Source organism: Mercurialis annua, linkage group LG5 (assembly GCF_937616625.2).
Source record: "Mercurialis annua linkage group LG5, ddMerAnnu1.2, whole genome shotgun sequence".
Taxonomy (NCBI): domain Eukaryota; kingdom Viridiplantae; phylum Streptophyta; class Magnoliopsida; order Malpighiales; family Euphorbiaceae; genus Mercurialis; species Mercurialis annua.
In genome coordinates this window covers 3,741,956-3,758,597 of record NC_065574.1, presented here as the reverse complement: position 1 = coordinate 3,758,597, position 16,642 = coordinate 3,741,956, and the positions used below count along the sequence as shown (strand labels likewise).

Here is a 16,642-nt window from a genome sequence, read left to right as displayed (position 1 = left end):
GTTTCGCACAAACGAAAACTCTTATATTAACTTTGTTCAACAAGTTATCTTTCGAAGAGGTTGTGTTCCCATTACCAGTTTTGTCTTTAATTCATCTGTTGACACTGAAGTTGGTGTGTATCAATTATGGATTTGTTATGTTATTAAGCATAAGGTTCAACATCTTACATTACAACTTGTTTGCTGTCAAATGTCCCTTGAGCTTCCAGATTCTTTTTTACTATTATAAATCATTAAAAACCCCCAAACTTGATAGGTTTCATGTCCCTAATTTTTCAAGTATAATATTGTACGAAAATTTTGTATTGCCTTCTTTGCAAAATTTACACCTTGCAAATTTTGGATATCGTGATGCGACTTTCTTGTAAACGTTTCCCAATTTAGAGCATTTAACACTTGAAAACATAAGCTTCAACGACATTCCAATTTTCATAATTTCTGCTCTAAAACTGGAAAGCTTTCATCTTGTCACTTTCCGGTGGCGGCGGGCCGGGGGGAGGAGGCGCACAAGTTTAATGCCTAACGTGCGGTTTTTAGTAGTTTATTTAATTGCAGTTCTTTGTTAAAATAATTATTTTAACTACTATCTATTTTTTTACCACAGTAAAATTTAAAAGTTTGACATTTTACAATGGCCACATAAGTTGAAAGAAGAGTCAGGGTTTCAACAACGGTCATTTAATTCTCACGAATCAACTCGCAAATTTAGCCCCTGATATTATTTTAAATCGCCACATTATTTTAAATCCTTATCAATTTGTAATTCTAAAAGAATCCAATTCAAATTTTCATTCATTCATCTATTCCAATCTCAAAGGGTTAAGAGGATCAGTATAATGGCGTGCTGCTGTCAATTTTTTTTAAAAAAAAAGACGGCGTCAAGGATATTTTCGTCCTAAGGGGGTTTAACGAGAGTCGTCATAAAGATAAAGGGGTTAGTGATCGTTTTTAGTGATCGAAGACCCACAAGTCAGGGGTCATAAGTGATTATTAGCCTTTATTTCCATGTCAATTAAGGACAAAATCTTATTATATGAATAATTTTAAAGAATATAATGATCCAATTTTATCTTTAACTGATAAAAATAGAGAGTTGTACTTAATTAATTTGAAAATAGCAAATGTTGTCTTAGATTGACTTAAAATAGAGAGTATTATCCTTAATTAATCAAAATGATTGAGAGTAGGTTATTTAATCTTGAATTACAATTTCAGCGACCGAAATGAACCTTTACTCAAATAATTATGTCAATAGAAGAATAGAAATTGCATAGTTTGTGGGTTTGTTTAGTTATATCACATGAAATTTAGGTGGCAACCAAGCAGAAAGTTTGGTTTGTGATGGGAATACAATTCATTATTGAGTATGAACATAGACTAGTAATCATATACATAGCTTGATTAAAACTCTTCAGCTGAAATTTTAATTTTAGGGACCATATTGAAGTGGAAGTATACATTTTGTGTAGGTACCACTCATTTAATTTTAGAGTCAAACCCTTAATTGTTCTTGTTTGGTGATTGCTTATATATAATTGTTTAAGATGCAAGTTTCATTTTTAAGCTTTGTTCCTTCTTATGTGTGCAATCTTCATTTATTTTAGAAATCAAATTGAGTTTTCCAAATGAGAGATAATTTTCAATTACAATCCCTCAAGTCCTGTTTTTCTCACACTATAGTCCCTAAACTTTAATTCATAACTATCTTGTTCCTTAATTTCAATTTTAAAACTGATTTATCCTTGCCGCTAGTTTTCCTATTTCCGTTAAGTTTCGCTTATGTGGGAAAAAAAATTCCTACTGTTTAGGGATAATATAGCTACAAATTAATGTTTAGAGATAATATAGTTACGAAATAATGTTTAGGGACTATGACAAGAGAAAGATAGAACTTGAGGGATCGTCAGAGAAATTTACCCTTCAAATGGGGTAACTAATATCCAAACAATTAACTTAGTAGTATAAAATGTGTTCAAATATGGGTGGTTAAGATTTAAAGTGTAATTAAAAAATAATTAGGATATCTAAGTTGGATTACCTTTGCGGTCTATTATTTCAATAGTTGGTGATCTGTATGATCTAATGATTTAGCCTATGTCATAATATCAAAGGGAATTAAAAAATAAATTGTTTAATTATGAGGAGAACCCTAATTTCTAACTTGACTGATTCAAAGAAGACTAACACCAATTTTATTTTCTTTTAATGTTGAAGCTTAATGTTGAATCTGCTATTATATTTAGTTTTTATATTTATTAATATACTATACAATAATTTTGTCAATGCCATTATTGCAAGGAAAAATAACAGAAGAATCATTAGGACATCTAATAATTGACTTGGTCTAAATAATAATAAAACTTACTCAAGAATTTTAAAAAAGAAAAAACACAAAATATTAAAGAAAATGAAATTGTAAGAGAAGAATGAAGATGTTATATATAAACTATTTTCACAAGCTGTTAAATGTTATAGCTAGTGTACATACAACAACTCAAATGCTTGCTTCTGTGTAACACTTTGAACCAACCCCATTTTTACCAGACTAAAAATCACTGCAAAATGAATCATTACAGGGGCCATGGTTAAAAAAAAAAAAAAAAAACTGCAAACGACCAAAAACACTACAAACCTTTCACACAGAAAAAATAAAAACTCAAAAAAATTAGATGAGGCTATGACGGAGAAGACGTATAACTATGCGCTTGCGAAATTAAGCTCGAATGCTTCTTCTGCAACCTTCCTTTCAACTGTCTGATTTTCGCATCTACTCTTACCGAGAATCCGATCTTTGTTTCTTGTCTCGCCTTGGAACGTTCTCTTCGCCACATGTGTTGATCCTCGACGTCCTTTTTGTAGTATTTGATTTCTTGGATGATATGGTGATCCATTGGATGAATACATCTTTGGAATGAAATGTGAACCAGGTAGGGTAAATTACATGTAACTGTTACCAATATGATTGAGCACCAATAAATGGGCGCTGGACCTAGAGCTTCGAGTAAAATCTGGTAAGCGTTCCCGGAATAAATCGGAGATATCATTCCGTAAAGTAATAGAAACAAGAACCAAGCTGCAACACTGCCCCAGACGAAAACATGTTGAATCCATGTGAAGTGGCTCATTGTTAGTGCAATTTGGCAGTTGACAGCACAGATTATGCAAGAGAACATAGTTGTACCAACAATGGCCATATCACCAGTTTGACCATCAGAGCGGAACGGTTGGTCAAATAGGATGATAAGATTGAGGAAAAAAATAACTATGGACGAATAGAGACCGTTGCCCATCCATCCTAATACCCTATACCAGTCGAAGAACAGATTTTTCGTTCCTTGCTGATATAGTGCTGGGAACTGTAAAAGAATTTTCGTGTGCTTTAGAAAAACTTATAATTTCCACAGATAACTGGATACCGAAAATCAAAACATTAATCGAGATGTATTTAATCAGACTAACCTGCAAGCAGACCTCAGAAGAAACATCTTGCTCGAAAACTCCAAGTGAAATTACAGGGAGGGAGGTAAGAACAACATTGAACAATAACATGTACCAGTCGTCGTAAATTGACTGTCCGGAAAAGGCCGTGAACGCCTCAAAGTAGAAAAGTGTAAGACCGAATGCTATATTTTTGTAGAAGAAATAACAAATCTGCATATGAAATATCCAGGTTCAAACATAAAGAACAAGAAACCACATTATATCTATGCCAGCATGTAAGCCGGTAAATGCATTTAATAATGAATTTATAAGAGGAAAAGAAACAAAGTTTCTGTTGTCTGATTATTACCATCTGAGCGATTCTCTTGTAGCACCAGTGTCCATGCACAACCAAAAGTCTTTCCAAGAACCGAAATTGAGAGATTGAGAAGTCACTGGCCATCACTGCCTGCATATGAATTTGCAAGTTTCGTAAGTTCTGAGTGCAACATTAAGCAACATATAGATGGAAAAACCAAGAAGATGCTTTGAGCATTATATGTCCAATATGAATTCGATCTTGAGCACAAAAATGGATACCCCGTGGGGATTCTTTTTGTCTGACCCTATTTTAATCCATTACATATGAGCCTTTGACATTGTACATCTATATATGGTATAGGGACGGGGAGTATTTGTTTACACCCTCTTTGGAAACGCAAGGAATCTCGAGATGCAAAGAAGTAAAAATCAAAAAAGCGATCATTAGAGATACTTCATGCTGGAGAAATCCGATACTTTACTAACCTGCATACCTTCCACCCCACTGATGCCGACACCAATGTCAGCTTCTTGAATCATTCCAACGTCATTTGCACCATCACCTACTGCTAAGGTAGTTCTTCCGGTTCCCTCTTTCACTAACCTTGTTACCTGGTAGACATCGTGGGAAATCAAGTAATGTAAAATAATCAAGTTGAAAATTCAGCTGGTAAGAAAGAAACCCTACCAGTGCCTTCTGCTTGGGAGAGACACGACAGCATATGACAGATGCACAATCAACTGCTAATGCCAGGAACTGATGCTTCATATCATCTTCCAGAGCGTAAGTCAGAGTTTTTCCATCAATAATTAATGCAAATGCAGCATGAGGATCCTTTTCTAGCTTAATCATTTGAGAGGCATTGGTGATTTGATTTAAGGTATTCTCTTTTATAGCCTGTTCGGTAATTAAAAATAACAATGTCTTAACATCAAATAGGATCACTATCTTAAGCATAAAATCTTAAGAACAAAAAACACACGATCTTTTATGTAGCTTATACCTGTTTCGAATCTTGGGCTACTGTATCCGAATTTGTCACTGTAATACAAATTTGTTTCATTCCCTGTCGGAGTAAACTGCATGCATACCTGCATCATCAAAAGAAGAAATTTGTTTCAGCTCCTAGAATATGCAATCATGCATCAGGAAGAACCTTGAATTTAACTAATCAGAGACCAACCCTATATTAATTGCGGTTTCCATCTTATCCCCTGTCAAAATCCAAAGCTTGAGACCAGCTTGTGCAAGTTTATCTATACACTGGGGGACCTGGAAAGAGCAGTATGAAATAAGTAGAGGCAAAACCAATATGAATTAGCATACTTATGATGATGAAACGAAAATAATGTATACCCCTTTTTGCAATTTGTCCTCCACAGCGGTAGCACCAACAAGAATCAATTCCCTTTCCATTGCATCTGCTACTCGCTCAAGCATTGATTCTCGATCAGCACCTATAGACGTTTTGGCTTTCATGAACTCGTTATTCCATGTGTTATACTCAGACTCGTCAACCTTTTTGTAAGCAAGTGCCAGTGTGCGCAACCCAGCTTCTCCATATTCATTCAAATGCTTAGTAGTAATTTCCTCATACATTCTTCCACTCTTTGCTAGCCGGTCAAAAATGATGCTGCACAATTGAAACAGAGGATTAAGAAATGGACATGACGGAATTTTTTTACATAAAGAATCATATATGGCTTAAAGGAAGCCTTCTGGAAATAAATATGAGCCTAGAGAAAGCTAAAAAGATAACATGTTTTGTTCTGATTGCTTTATCAAACTCGTCATATATGACAATTATCTAATTAGAAGTCAATTTTGGAGTCCAACCTGTCAGCACCTTTGCAGAAGAGTAGAATTTGTCCATTCTCATCCCTGACAATCACAGACATTCGCTTCCTTTTGCTAGTAAATTCCAACAAATTGAGAACTTTGAACTCTCTGCAATAATCACAAGAGACGATGAATACTGATGAATAAAATGCTCAAATAACAAGAAATGTTGTTCATATATACATCCTTACCTTTCAACTGACTGTCCTGGATGAGCATATTTTTCACTTATAAACACACTTGATTGTGTTCTTCTACAAAATTCAAAACCAAATTCTCTTGCCGCAACAAGAAAGGCTCCCTCATCAGGAGACTCTGCTTCATAAGTGAAAGTGCCAGTCTCTTCATTTCGCTCAGGAACTGCACTCTGACAAACTGCTAATACCCGTAAAAATAACAAAATGACGTCTGTATTGGGCTCCTTCAACCAATTTCCACCCATGAGACGGCTGTCCTCAAAACTAAACCCTTTGATTGCTGGTTTCTGATCCCTTTCGTCTTTAGAAGTAATGACGGTCTCCAGCTCAATTTCAGCTCCTCTGCTGCTAGTCTCCCATGAATTACTTATACGAGTTTTAGGCCTGGAACTATTAAATACATCTTCATCCTGATCCTCAATGTCCATTGCCATTTGTTTAGCCGCAGCAAGTTCAACTTCACTGGAACGCACACCATATGAAGTGCCGGCAATGGAACACTTTAAAAAGTCCATCTGATTACAGGTTAAGGTTCCAGTTTTATCAGAGAGTATTGTATCCACCTGGCCCAACTCCTCATTTAGGTTTGATGTCCGCGCTTGGGCAGGATTTCCAGTTTCTTCATCATACATAAGCAGGTCTTCATCAATGAACCTTGCTTGGCAAACTTTCACAACTTCTATGGAAACATAGAGAGAGATCGGTATTAAATACCCATAAAGAATGAGAGCAGTGATCAAATGGGCTAGACCCGACTTCAGAGGACTATTAGGATCATACAAATTTTCAGGTTTTAAGGGTTGCATGTACCACCAATTTGGCATTTGAAGCTTTATCTTCACAGCAAAACCAATTGAGCTCATTAATGAGATACCTAAAAGAAGGCTGAAAAGGATATAAATAATTTTATCCATTTTTCTTTCTATTTTACTTCTTTTTGAAGGGGACTTCGTCGAATTCTGCATGACTTTGCTATCAAAACCAGTGAATATCACAACCCCGTAAACAAAAGTGGTATTCCTAAGCTTCGAATCTCTAAGCAGAATCTGACTAGGATCAAGGGGATAAACCTGACGCTCATACTCAAGATTACCTATGAAGGTATAAAGACTGGGATTTGGATCTTCACATTTTATAACTCCTCTAAAATTCTTAAAAGACTCATCATCCTCAGGAGACAAGGTTATCTCTAATGCTCTTTTTGGCTTCAAGTTTGTCTCACCGTCTAAATTCATAGTCTCCACATAGCAAATCCCGTCTTCATAACTACTGGCGAGTAAAAGCAAATCAGCTGGAAAAAACTGATCCTTTTCCACTTTAATAATATCACCAACCTGAATCTTCTGCCATGATTTATCAACAAAAACACCATCCCCTCCATGAACACTAGCTTTCCTGCTATTAACCTTCCTATCTTGCTTGAACCTGCGCCAATCTTCTAAAGCCTCCTTTACCATACTAATACCAACAACAACCGCCAAAGGAAAAATCATACTGACAGCAGAAAATGGGGCAACCGGTGTAAGCGAAAGAATAGCAGCCAAAAGAAAGTATATATTGGCAACCCTCCGAAATTGCTCGAAGAGTGCCTTAGGCAGGAAGGTAGCGACATTGTACTTTGTGGTGGATATATAATTTGAGCAATATTTCAAGGGCTTTTTCCTGTGCATACAAGGTTGATTACAGTGAACTATTCTCGAATATCCAGGACCTTCAACCGGATTTGGAGCTTCGTCATGCGATGTTCTCGGTCTCATACACGAAAATGGATGAAACTGGCTCCGACGGAGCCTCGCCCTTATCCTCCCCCGTGCCATCTCTCAAACGTTAATAGCGAGGCAGATAGATATGCTTAAAAGCCCGAGAAGGGCCGCCACAATCTCCCGCCTTGAACGCAGAAATCAAAGGCGTCCCTTACCTCTTTTGCACAATTTCTTTTGCCAAATCCTAACGAAATAAGCAAAACATACAAAATTCAATCAAAAGAAATCACATTTAATTTAACAAACTCCATCATAAATCACATAATTCGAATACCAACATGGACATGAAACACCATGCATTAAAAAATGGATCGACCATATTCAAATTCACATTCAAAAATCTAAATTTTTAAACAAGAATACGAAACAACCAGAAATTTAAACAAATAATTCCAAATGAGACAAATAACAACAAATCTAATTCACTTTAACAGCTAGTAAATTTAAAAAAAAAGATCCCAATCACGAGCTAAAATCTCGAACCCAATTACACATTGAAGATTTCAAAAATGCATTACACGAAAAGACAAGAAAATGCAGAGCTAAAAAGAAAAGGGTAACAAAAAATCCCATAAATTCAAGAACTTAAAACACAAATTCCAAAAAAGAAGAGGTACCTATTATGAGGAGGGTGGTCCATGTTGAGAGAAAACTAAGAGATACCCATGAGAGCAAATCAAAAAAGAAAAGGCACCCAGAAAAACTGAGCTGGATTGAGTTGCAGATCAATGAAGAAGGAGAGGGTTTTAGGCTATGGAAAACAGAAATAGAGAAAGAAAATTGTTTCTGTCTCTGTCCCTGTCTCTCTTGATGTTGGTTGATGTTGTTTGGGTTTTATTTTCTCTCTCTGTTTCTCTGCGATGCGATGCAATGCAAGTCAGAACCAATGCCAGCGATTTCCGGTTTACCTTCACTCACTTCTCCCTTATTAACCTATCAAATTTTTCATTTCATTTTCTGTTTTACCTTAATAAAACATTTTTTTAAAAGAAAATTTCTGATTAGAATACTTATAGTTAAGTCCCCGGTATTTGGCTCGAGTTTTATTTACTCCTTGTATTTGTTTTAACACTTTTGAATAGCGTCTAATGTGTTAATCTTTTCATTTATTTCATTTCTAATATGAAATGACCAGGGCGGTTTTATGTTTAATTATGACTTATGAGAGGACAACAACCCTTGATCAAGCTAGTGAGCTCTAGCCTAAATGGCTAGACTACATTGTGATTGTGCATCACTCACAGACAGAGGTCGTGGGTTCAACCCACGCCTCTGCCCGCCCACTGGTTGATTTAAAGTTTATTTTCTTCTTCTTTAACTAATCCATGTTAACTCTCCGCTAATCATATTTCTATTTAAAAAAAAAAAACATTGGTCAAAATATAAAAAAAAAACATTACAAACTATATAGATTTTGAATAATGATCCTGTAAAAGTTAAATATATATCCCGCTTTTTTTATTTAAAAATCTCTAGTTATGCCCCCTATAAAGGATGAATTTTAAAGTGTCTAATAAAGAAGTTAAAGTGCTTTTCAGTGGATCTAACACTACATTTTTTACGTATAGTGTTACATAAGAGTGTGCACGGTATGTTATTATATACATAATTTAATAAAATAAATAATCACCTTATACAAAATTAATAGAAATAAATAATTTTACTCTTATATTGAGAATATTAATTATTTTAATGAATTTTGTAATTCTTTTCAATTAAAATTTAAAAATAATATTTCATAATCAAGAAATAAATTTAATTTAATTTTTAAGTGACGAAGTACATGTTAATCAATAAGGATACTTCGGAATTCAGATAACTGGTTGTTTATCTGTAAAAAAATAAGGAAATTTTATAAAATTTGGGTTATTTAAAATAATGTAGGATGAAACGTAATGATATGGAAATACAAGGATCAAAGAGATTTTGGGGCCATATTTTGGGGACTTTACTGTAATCATTTCAAAAATATTTAAATACAATATCAGTATTTTCTTACAGAATTCTACACGTTAAATGATCTGGCAAACAGTGTTTGGGAGCCAGTCTTTGTAAAACTGGTCAGCTTGTGGGACCTTTATTTGTACGTGTCACAATCTCATAATTAGTAAATATATATTTTATACTTTACTTCTTAGGCTTCATTTATGGGAATAATACTAAATAACAAAAGGCAAAAAAAAGCACATTGAGATTTTGTTTTTTGGTTTTACATTTTCAGAGTTACTATAAATTTGGCAGAAATTTAGGAATCATTATTTAATGAATCTTTATAGTTATATATAATCCTTCTGAGTTGCAGTTAATGATGGAAGGTGTTCTAAGAATCAAATAAGACAAGTAGGTTCGATCAGCGTGACCGTAAATTGGAGATCAATCAAGTCGTTTTCCTTAAAAATCGAGATACAATTCGACTTGGTTGAGCAAAATTCCTTTTGTATCTACATGTTCAATTAGTTCAATAACTTCTTTCATTGCTTTTCGAAATAAAAATTATTGAACCGATTAAACTATATAAATGGTATGATTCTTTATTTGATGGTTAGAGCATATTTACTATTTTTCGAACTAAGTATGATGTTATGTATATAATTTAATTTTAAATATGTAAGATTATTCTAAATATATATATTATGTGAGTAAATGGTCAATTCGGTCTACCAACATGTAATTTGTGGTCTAATAACTCACTCCCAACCATTTTAATCAATTAAGAACAATATATTTTACTTTTAGATCAATTAGAGATAAAATTGTATAATATGAATAAATTTATAGACGAGAATGATTCAATTTTATCCTTAATTGATATAAAAATAAATAATATTTATCAATTTATTAAACCGATAATTAAATTAAATTGATTTAATCGTAAATCAACAATCTTATTGCTTTGGCCACCAATTCAATTATAAAAGCATTGGGCAAGTATGCAATGTTTTTTCATATGATCTATCAAATAAAGTGTTTTTTTTTATAGATACATAATTTAAATTTACTTTTATATTTCGAGTTGAAAATAAAATTTAACACTTGTGCATAATTGATCAACATTGTAGCATGTATAAAACAAATTAAATAGTCATGTTTCAATAATAATTAGATATTTGTTGTCTTGTTATTTGTTTACATTCAAACAATTAATATTTGGCTGTATTGTATTTTTGGTGGGGTTGTTTTGTATTAGTTGTTGTATTCTCTTTTCAAAATACACCAATTCTTGAATTTTTCAACCTCATTCATTGCACATTAGACATTTGTATACTTCTCTTGTGGGTTACGCCTTTAGTTAAGATTATTTTTGTTTATTGTCTTTAAAAAAAAAGACTATTTTGTGAAAAAAAATTATTTAAAAAATGAATAAATTTTAATTAAGTTGCTTAAGTCGAGAATTCTATTAAATGATAGTGTCTCGCAATAATTTTAATCATATACAATTATTTAGATTCTAAACTTTTATTTGATTTGATTAAAGCCGAAATATAAAATAAATTTCTTTTTACTCCATATAATTGTTAAATAAAAATTGTATATTTCTATAAACGAGCTATAGTTAAAACAGTATATACACCGAGTAAAAGTTTGTCGAAATTGTTTGTTTAATTTTTTTTTATGAGGATCAAAAATTTCCCATTCCCAATGGAAAAAGGAAAAGAATGGTGTGTTTCTAAAGCAAGTAGAAACTTTTATAGTATGTTAGAAACAAAATAAGCAATAATTGCTAGATTAGATTCTTTTATCTTAAAGCTATTAGAATTAAAATCAGACCATTCTTATCCAAATTTGATGATTATGTGACTAAACATAATTTTGTGTTTCTTATTAGCTTTATTTGATTTTGACACTCTACTTGAAATGGGAATTTTTCTCTTTATCTTTTATTATTTTAAGGAAAAGAATTGAGACACTTACCACTACTTCATGTGCCCAAATATTTTTTAACCTAATCAAAGACTAATTTTGCATGGTTTATTTAGGGATATAGCTGTCACTTATCTTTTCAAAATAAGGAAAAATAATTATAAAAATAAAAGATTGTATTCGACAATTAAGATTTTAGTATTCTATAGGCTATAATAGTGAATCGATGCGGTTATTAGTTTAACCGGTTCAATTAATGATTCAAAATACATACATAACATTTAACTAACAAATGAATAAAATAATCAGTAAACCGATCATACTTAAATTGGTTTAATCTTTTTTAAATTTTACGGTGTATTCCAATTCAAAAAGTTTGAAGTGGCAACTCATTATAGGCTTGATTTTGCTAAATGAGTAGCTAGACTTTAATTGCAATTTTTTTTTATCTGGTTATGAGGTGTCCTGAACGGGTTCCAACTATGAAACGGCACCTTTAAACCTTCTATATTCAGACTAATCCCCACTCGAGTCAGGTAGGTCCCTTGCGGGAGGCAAAGCTCTGGCCTCAAGTTTTAAACGGCTGCATACATGAGTGCGGTTCGAACCCGCGACTTCACTTAAGCTAGAATGAGCGCCTTGCCAACTCATCTACGTCTTGGGGTTAAGCTTTTTTTTACTATTCATTCTCACATCAATAGTTTGTTGCATGAATGAGAATTTAATATTATTTTTATAGAGAGAGAAAATCAAACTAGGCTGACCTTTAATTACGGTCAAATCATTGGAACGTATGTCGGTATGGTTCAGTTCTTGAAATAATAGAAGAAACACATCATTGTAAAATACAGGTACATAATATTCGATTAAATTGAATTAACGGCCAAATTCAATTAAATAAATCAACTAAGTTTGCCGAGTATGATTCAATTTGATTTTTTTTGATGATTTGGTGTTTAAAAATTGTTGTTAGTTAAATAACCTAAACCTAGTTATAATAAACAAAGTTATGAATAAGGTTGAATGGTAAAGTGCCTCCTTGTAAATGGGATACGCATTTACATACTTTTAAAAAACAATTATATCACATAACATGTAAAAATACAATGTTAATCAGTAATGGATTAGAAAGATTAAATCGAACCAATTTATTCGATTGAGTTTGATTAAAAAATCAGATAAATTTGTTAATTTTTAATGATGAGAGAAATATTAGTGGGTGGGGCCTACAATACGGTCTGCCACTCAGGTCAAATTGCCAACTAGGAATATCCATTCAACAGAATTCTCCATTCTCCTCTAATCCCAATCATGCATGTCTAATTACATATGTTCCTCATTTTCATTATTTTTTTTTGAATAAAATCATTATTCTAGAGAGAGAAAATTAGAGTTAGAAAGAGAAAACGGGCTATATTGACTTGAAAACGGAGCACGTTTGAAGATAGAAGTTTTTAATAGCGCTCGGAAATTCTATCTCCGTATATTGACATTTAAAAAAATTAATCTTTAAATATTTATTATCTTATTTTTTTAGTAGATCAATTAATTGAGTTTAATGTACTTTTTAATCTTCTACTATATCATTTGATTTGGGTATATTCCAATATTTTTATGATAAACAAGGAAATATTTGAAACAACACAATTTTAAGAATTTTTACATTATAGAAACTATTGATAATTTAAAAATGTTTATTCGTATAATGTTCATTAATACAAGCAAACTGCAATTGTCTTTTTTTTATTGCATAAATATTGCTAATCATTAATCTGTATTGTATATAAAAATGACAGAACAACCACGATCAATTGCTATTTGGAATCTTACTTAAAATTAATGGAAACAATATTAATGAGATATTGTTTGCACTGGCCCAAAAAGAGCTCATATGGGCTAATTCGGGTTTTTGAGCCCAAAAGCCATCAACTATCCTTTTGTTCCTATCTTAGCTTAATAGTTATCTTTTTTAGTCATTATCTTATTTTTAGTCATTATCTTAATTATTTAGTTTAGTATTATCTAAATAAGAGATTGTATCTCACTAGACTAGGTTTTTTATTTTAGGGTTTGTCCCCTATAAATAGCTAGCTTTAGGTTTGTATTAACGACAACTCAAATCAATCAAACACAAACTTCAAAGCCCTGTGCTTTTTTATCCCCAACCTCCGCGGTTGGTTAATTTAGGAGTAGTTTTCAGTATTAATCTCGCCTGAGTTCATAGCTCCCAGATTATTACTATTAGATCACGTGGTTAAGTGTCTTTAACCAAACAACACACTTTTCTGACTAAATTTCGGTCTAAAGCATACTTCCATACAGAACCCATTATAAATTCAAAGATTCGCGTGTCTGGAAATTTTCCACGCAAACATCTTTTGGCGACTCCACTGGGGACGTGTTATGGTCGACACAAGGACTGCATTTAAGAAGGAAAGTGTCAAATTCAGACTCTTTGCAAGCTGTGGTGCGATCATAGTTTTGATCAAATCATGTCTTATTATTCGAGTCAACTATCGGTGATCATAGAGAATATGAGAGCCGAACGTGCTGCTATCCAAAAGGAAATCATGGCCGATTTTAATAAATTAAATTCGGCTATAAATAATATTGCTAAGGTGTTAGGAGGCGAACAGATCAAAGAGCCAGCCTATGACTACGAGATCACCGAGTTTTCTTTAATCTCTACTGGAGAGATTGATAGTGTTGATGAAATCCACACCGATGATGACATCAACGCCGATCTTGACGTTAGTGATACTGAGACCGAAGAAGCTTACATCAATGATGATCCTAATATTAGTATTAACCTTGATGATATCAAGGATGATATTTCTAGGCAAGTCAACGATACTGGGGGGCATGGGCGATCTCCATTCCTTTTAAGGGGTCAAATCCCATCGGATTTTGTACAAACCGATATTGCTGATGATGAAAACACCGAGAGGCAAGGCCGATCACCATTCGCCTTGATAAGTCATGCCGAATCGATTGTTAAGAATCTACCAAGGTATGTGTCGCGGTCAATGATTCATGGAAAATGGAATGAAATTTTTAGTCAAGGTACAACTTACTTCTTACTATATTTTCGGTCAAAAATTCAATATATGAAAGAACAGATTAAGCCGATTTATAATAAAAAGTTTCGCTTTAAATTTTGGACGATCTATTTAAAACAACCACGAAGGAAAAGAAAAGGTTGATCGTTTAAAATTGAAAGTAAGCCGATCACAATATTACAAATTGGTTGATGTTGTGTTAAGTGATCGGTTAAAAAATAAGCGAAGGTGGCCGATCAACAATGACGTTATTTTTAAAAAATTAAATTGATCGGCCAAGTGACGATCAATGCATTTTAAGAGTCCAAGTATGCCGATTCAATGGGTTAAGAAAGTGGTTCAGTGACATTGTGAATCGGCCAATTAAATTATTTGTGGAATGGGAAAAGCTAACATGGTGACGTGGCGATTAAAAAAAAAATCAGAGTTCAAAAGTAAGGGTTGATTCGGAGATCAAAGACACGCGATAAAAATACGTCTTCTCACCTTACTTGACATTCAGCTAAAAAGACGTGGGGGGCATTGTTTGCACTGGCCCAAAAAGAGCTCATATGGGCTAATTCGGGTTTTTGAGCCCAAAAGCCATCAACTATCCTTTTGTTCCTATCTTAGCTTAATAGTTATCTTTTTTAGTCATTATCTTATTTTTAGTCATTATCTTAATTATTTAGTTTAGTATTATCTAAATAAGAGATTGTATCTCACTAGACTAGGTTTTCTATTTTAGGGTTTGTCCCCTATAAATAGCTAGCTTTAGGTTTGTATTAACGACAACTCAAATCAATCAAACACAAACTTCAAAGCCCTGTGCTTTTTTATCCCCAACCTCCGCGGTTGGTTAATTTAGGAGTAGTTTTCAGTATTAATCTCGCCTGAGTTCATAGCTCCCAGATTATTACTATTAGATCACGTGGTTAAGTGTCTTTAACCAAACAACACACTTTTCTGACTAAATTTCGGTCTAAAGCATACTTCCATACAGAACCCATTATAAATTCAAAGATTCGCGTGTCTGGAAATTTTCCACGCAAACAGATATAAATCTGATGGTATTTGTGTTGGACAAACTTATATTAAGATTGTGAGATTATCTCCAACTATTTTTTTTTTTTTTATGAAAATGACCTCTTGAAATTAAATGAAACAAATAGACATGACATTAATAAAAAAAATAGACTTGACCCACTAAAAGTTGTTAGTTGTTAATACTTAATAGTGTAGCACTACATATATCATAATAACAAAGAAACTATGTACAATTGCATTTTATTTCATAATTTATATGCGGATGACCTAATCTAGATTATTATACATAATCTCCATGACAGATAACCTAATCTATAAAGTACATCAATCAAATTAGGTTTTAGAGCAATGTATAATTGATTCTCTCATCAAAAAAACCATATCTAATGTTCTGAATTCTGGCTCATATAATTTATATGAATTAAATTTTATCCATGAATTAATTTAATATGCATTTTTTAGCTACTACTATTTCCTTTAAAAGTAAAATTTTACCATCACATAGCTAATAAACGGAGTTTAATTTTCTAATTTAAATAAGGCTACCTTATTTCCATGGAAATTATGAAGATTAAAGGCACAATGGCTCACAAAATTAAATAAATATTTACTATTTTATCAATAATTTTTTTTATCAATTATATATTATTTAATTTTTAAAATTTCAATTGTAATGGATTTTTCTTAATTAAATCAACTAATTTTGGTTTACTCACATGCTTATATTTTTTTTTTTCATTTAATTGGGTAGATAATAAATAACTATTCAATAAATGAAGTATGAACAAAATCATATATAAATTATTTGGAAAATTTAATTACTTTTGTTTGAACAAATAAATTACAATTAACAAATTATAAAATCTAATTATGATTAATGAAAACGATAATTTTTTTGTTGAAATTATTAGACCAAAATAAAAAAAAAAAAGAAAGGAAAGATTATTAAAAGAAGGAATTTCGTGGGGAGTTGGTCTTAAATGGACCCGAAAGAGACGTTGCTATAGAAATTCATGCAAAATTCATTATTTGAGATTTGAAATTTGTATGTATCAAATCAAATAAAAAGTAAGAAAAAGGCGAAAATACTTTTTTCCATTTGCTTTTGTTTTTTCTACAAATAAGCCCTCTCTCCATTGCTATACTGACAGACAA

At 32.5% G+C, this 16,642-nt stretch overlaps 1 protein-coding gene across 2 annotated transcripts; it reads right to left on the bottom strand.

Moving 5' to 3' along the window:
• Positions 1–2,413: 2,413 nt before the first annotated feature.
• On the bottom strand, positions 2,414–8,479 carry LOC126680667 (probable phospholipid-transporting ATPase 4). 2 transcript variants are annotated; one of them, XM_050375827.2, is made up of 11 exons: positions 8,159–8,479; positions 5,773–7,725; positions 5,579–5,689; positions 5,099–5,375; positions 4,926–5,014; positions 4,746–4,833; positions 4,430–4,666; positions 4,228–4,353; positions 3,791–3,889; positions 3,460–3,651; positions 2,414–3,356 (listed from the first exon to the last, which is right to left on the bottom strand). In XM_050375827.2, exons 2-11 carry the CDS (start codon positions 7,593–7,595, stop codon positions 2,676–2,678), a joined length of 3,723 nt encoding a protein of 1,240 aa, XP_050231784.1. In that variant the 5' UTR covers positions 7,596–7,725; positions 8,159–8,479; the 3' UTR covers positions 2,414–2,675. The 2 variants fall into 2 exon arrangements, with proteins under 2 accessions (XP_050231784.1, XP_050231785.1); XM_050375828.2 differs by having other exon boundaries at positions 4,430–4,639; positions 8,159–8,478.
• Positions 8,480–16,642: the final 8,163 nt, after the last annotated feature.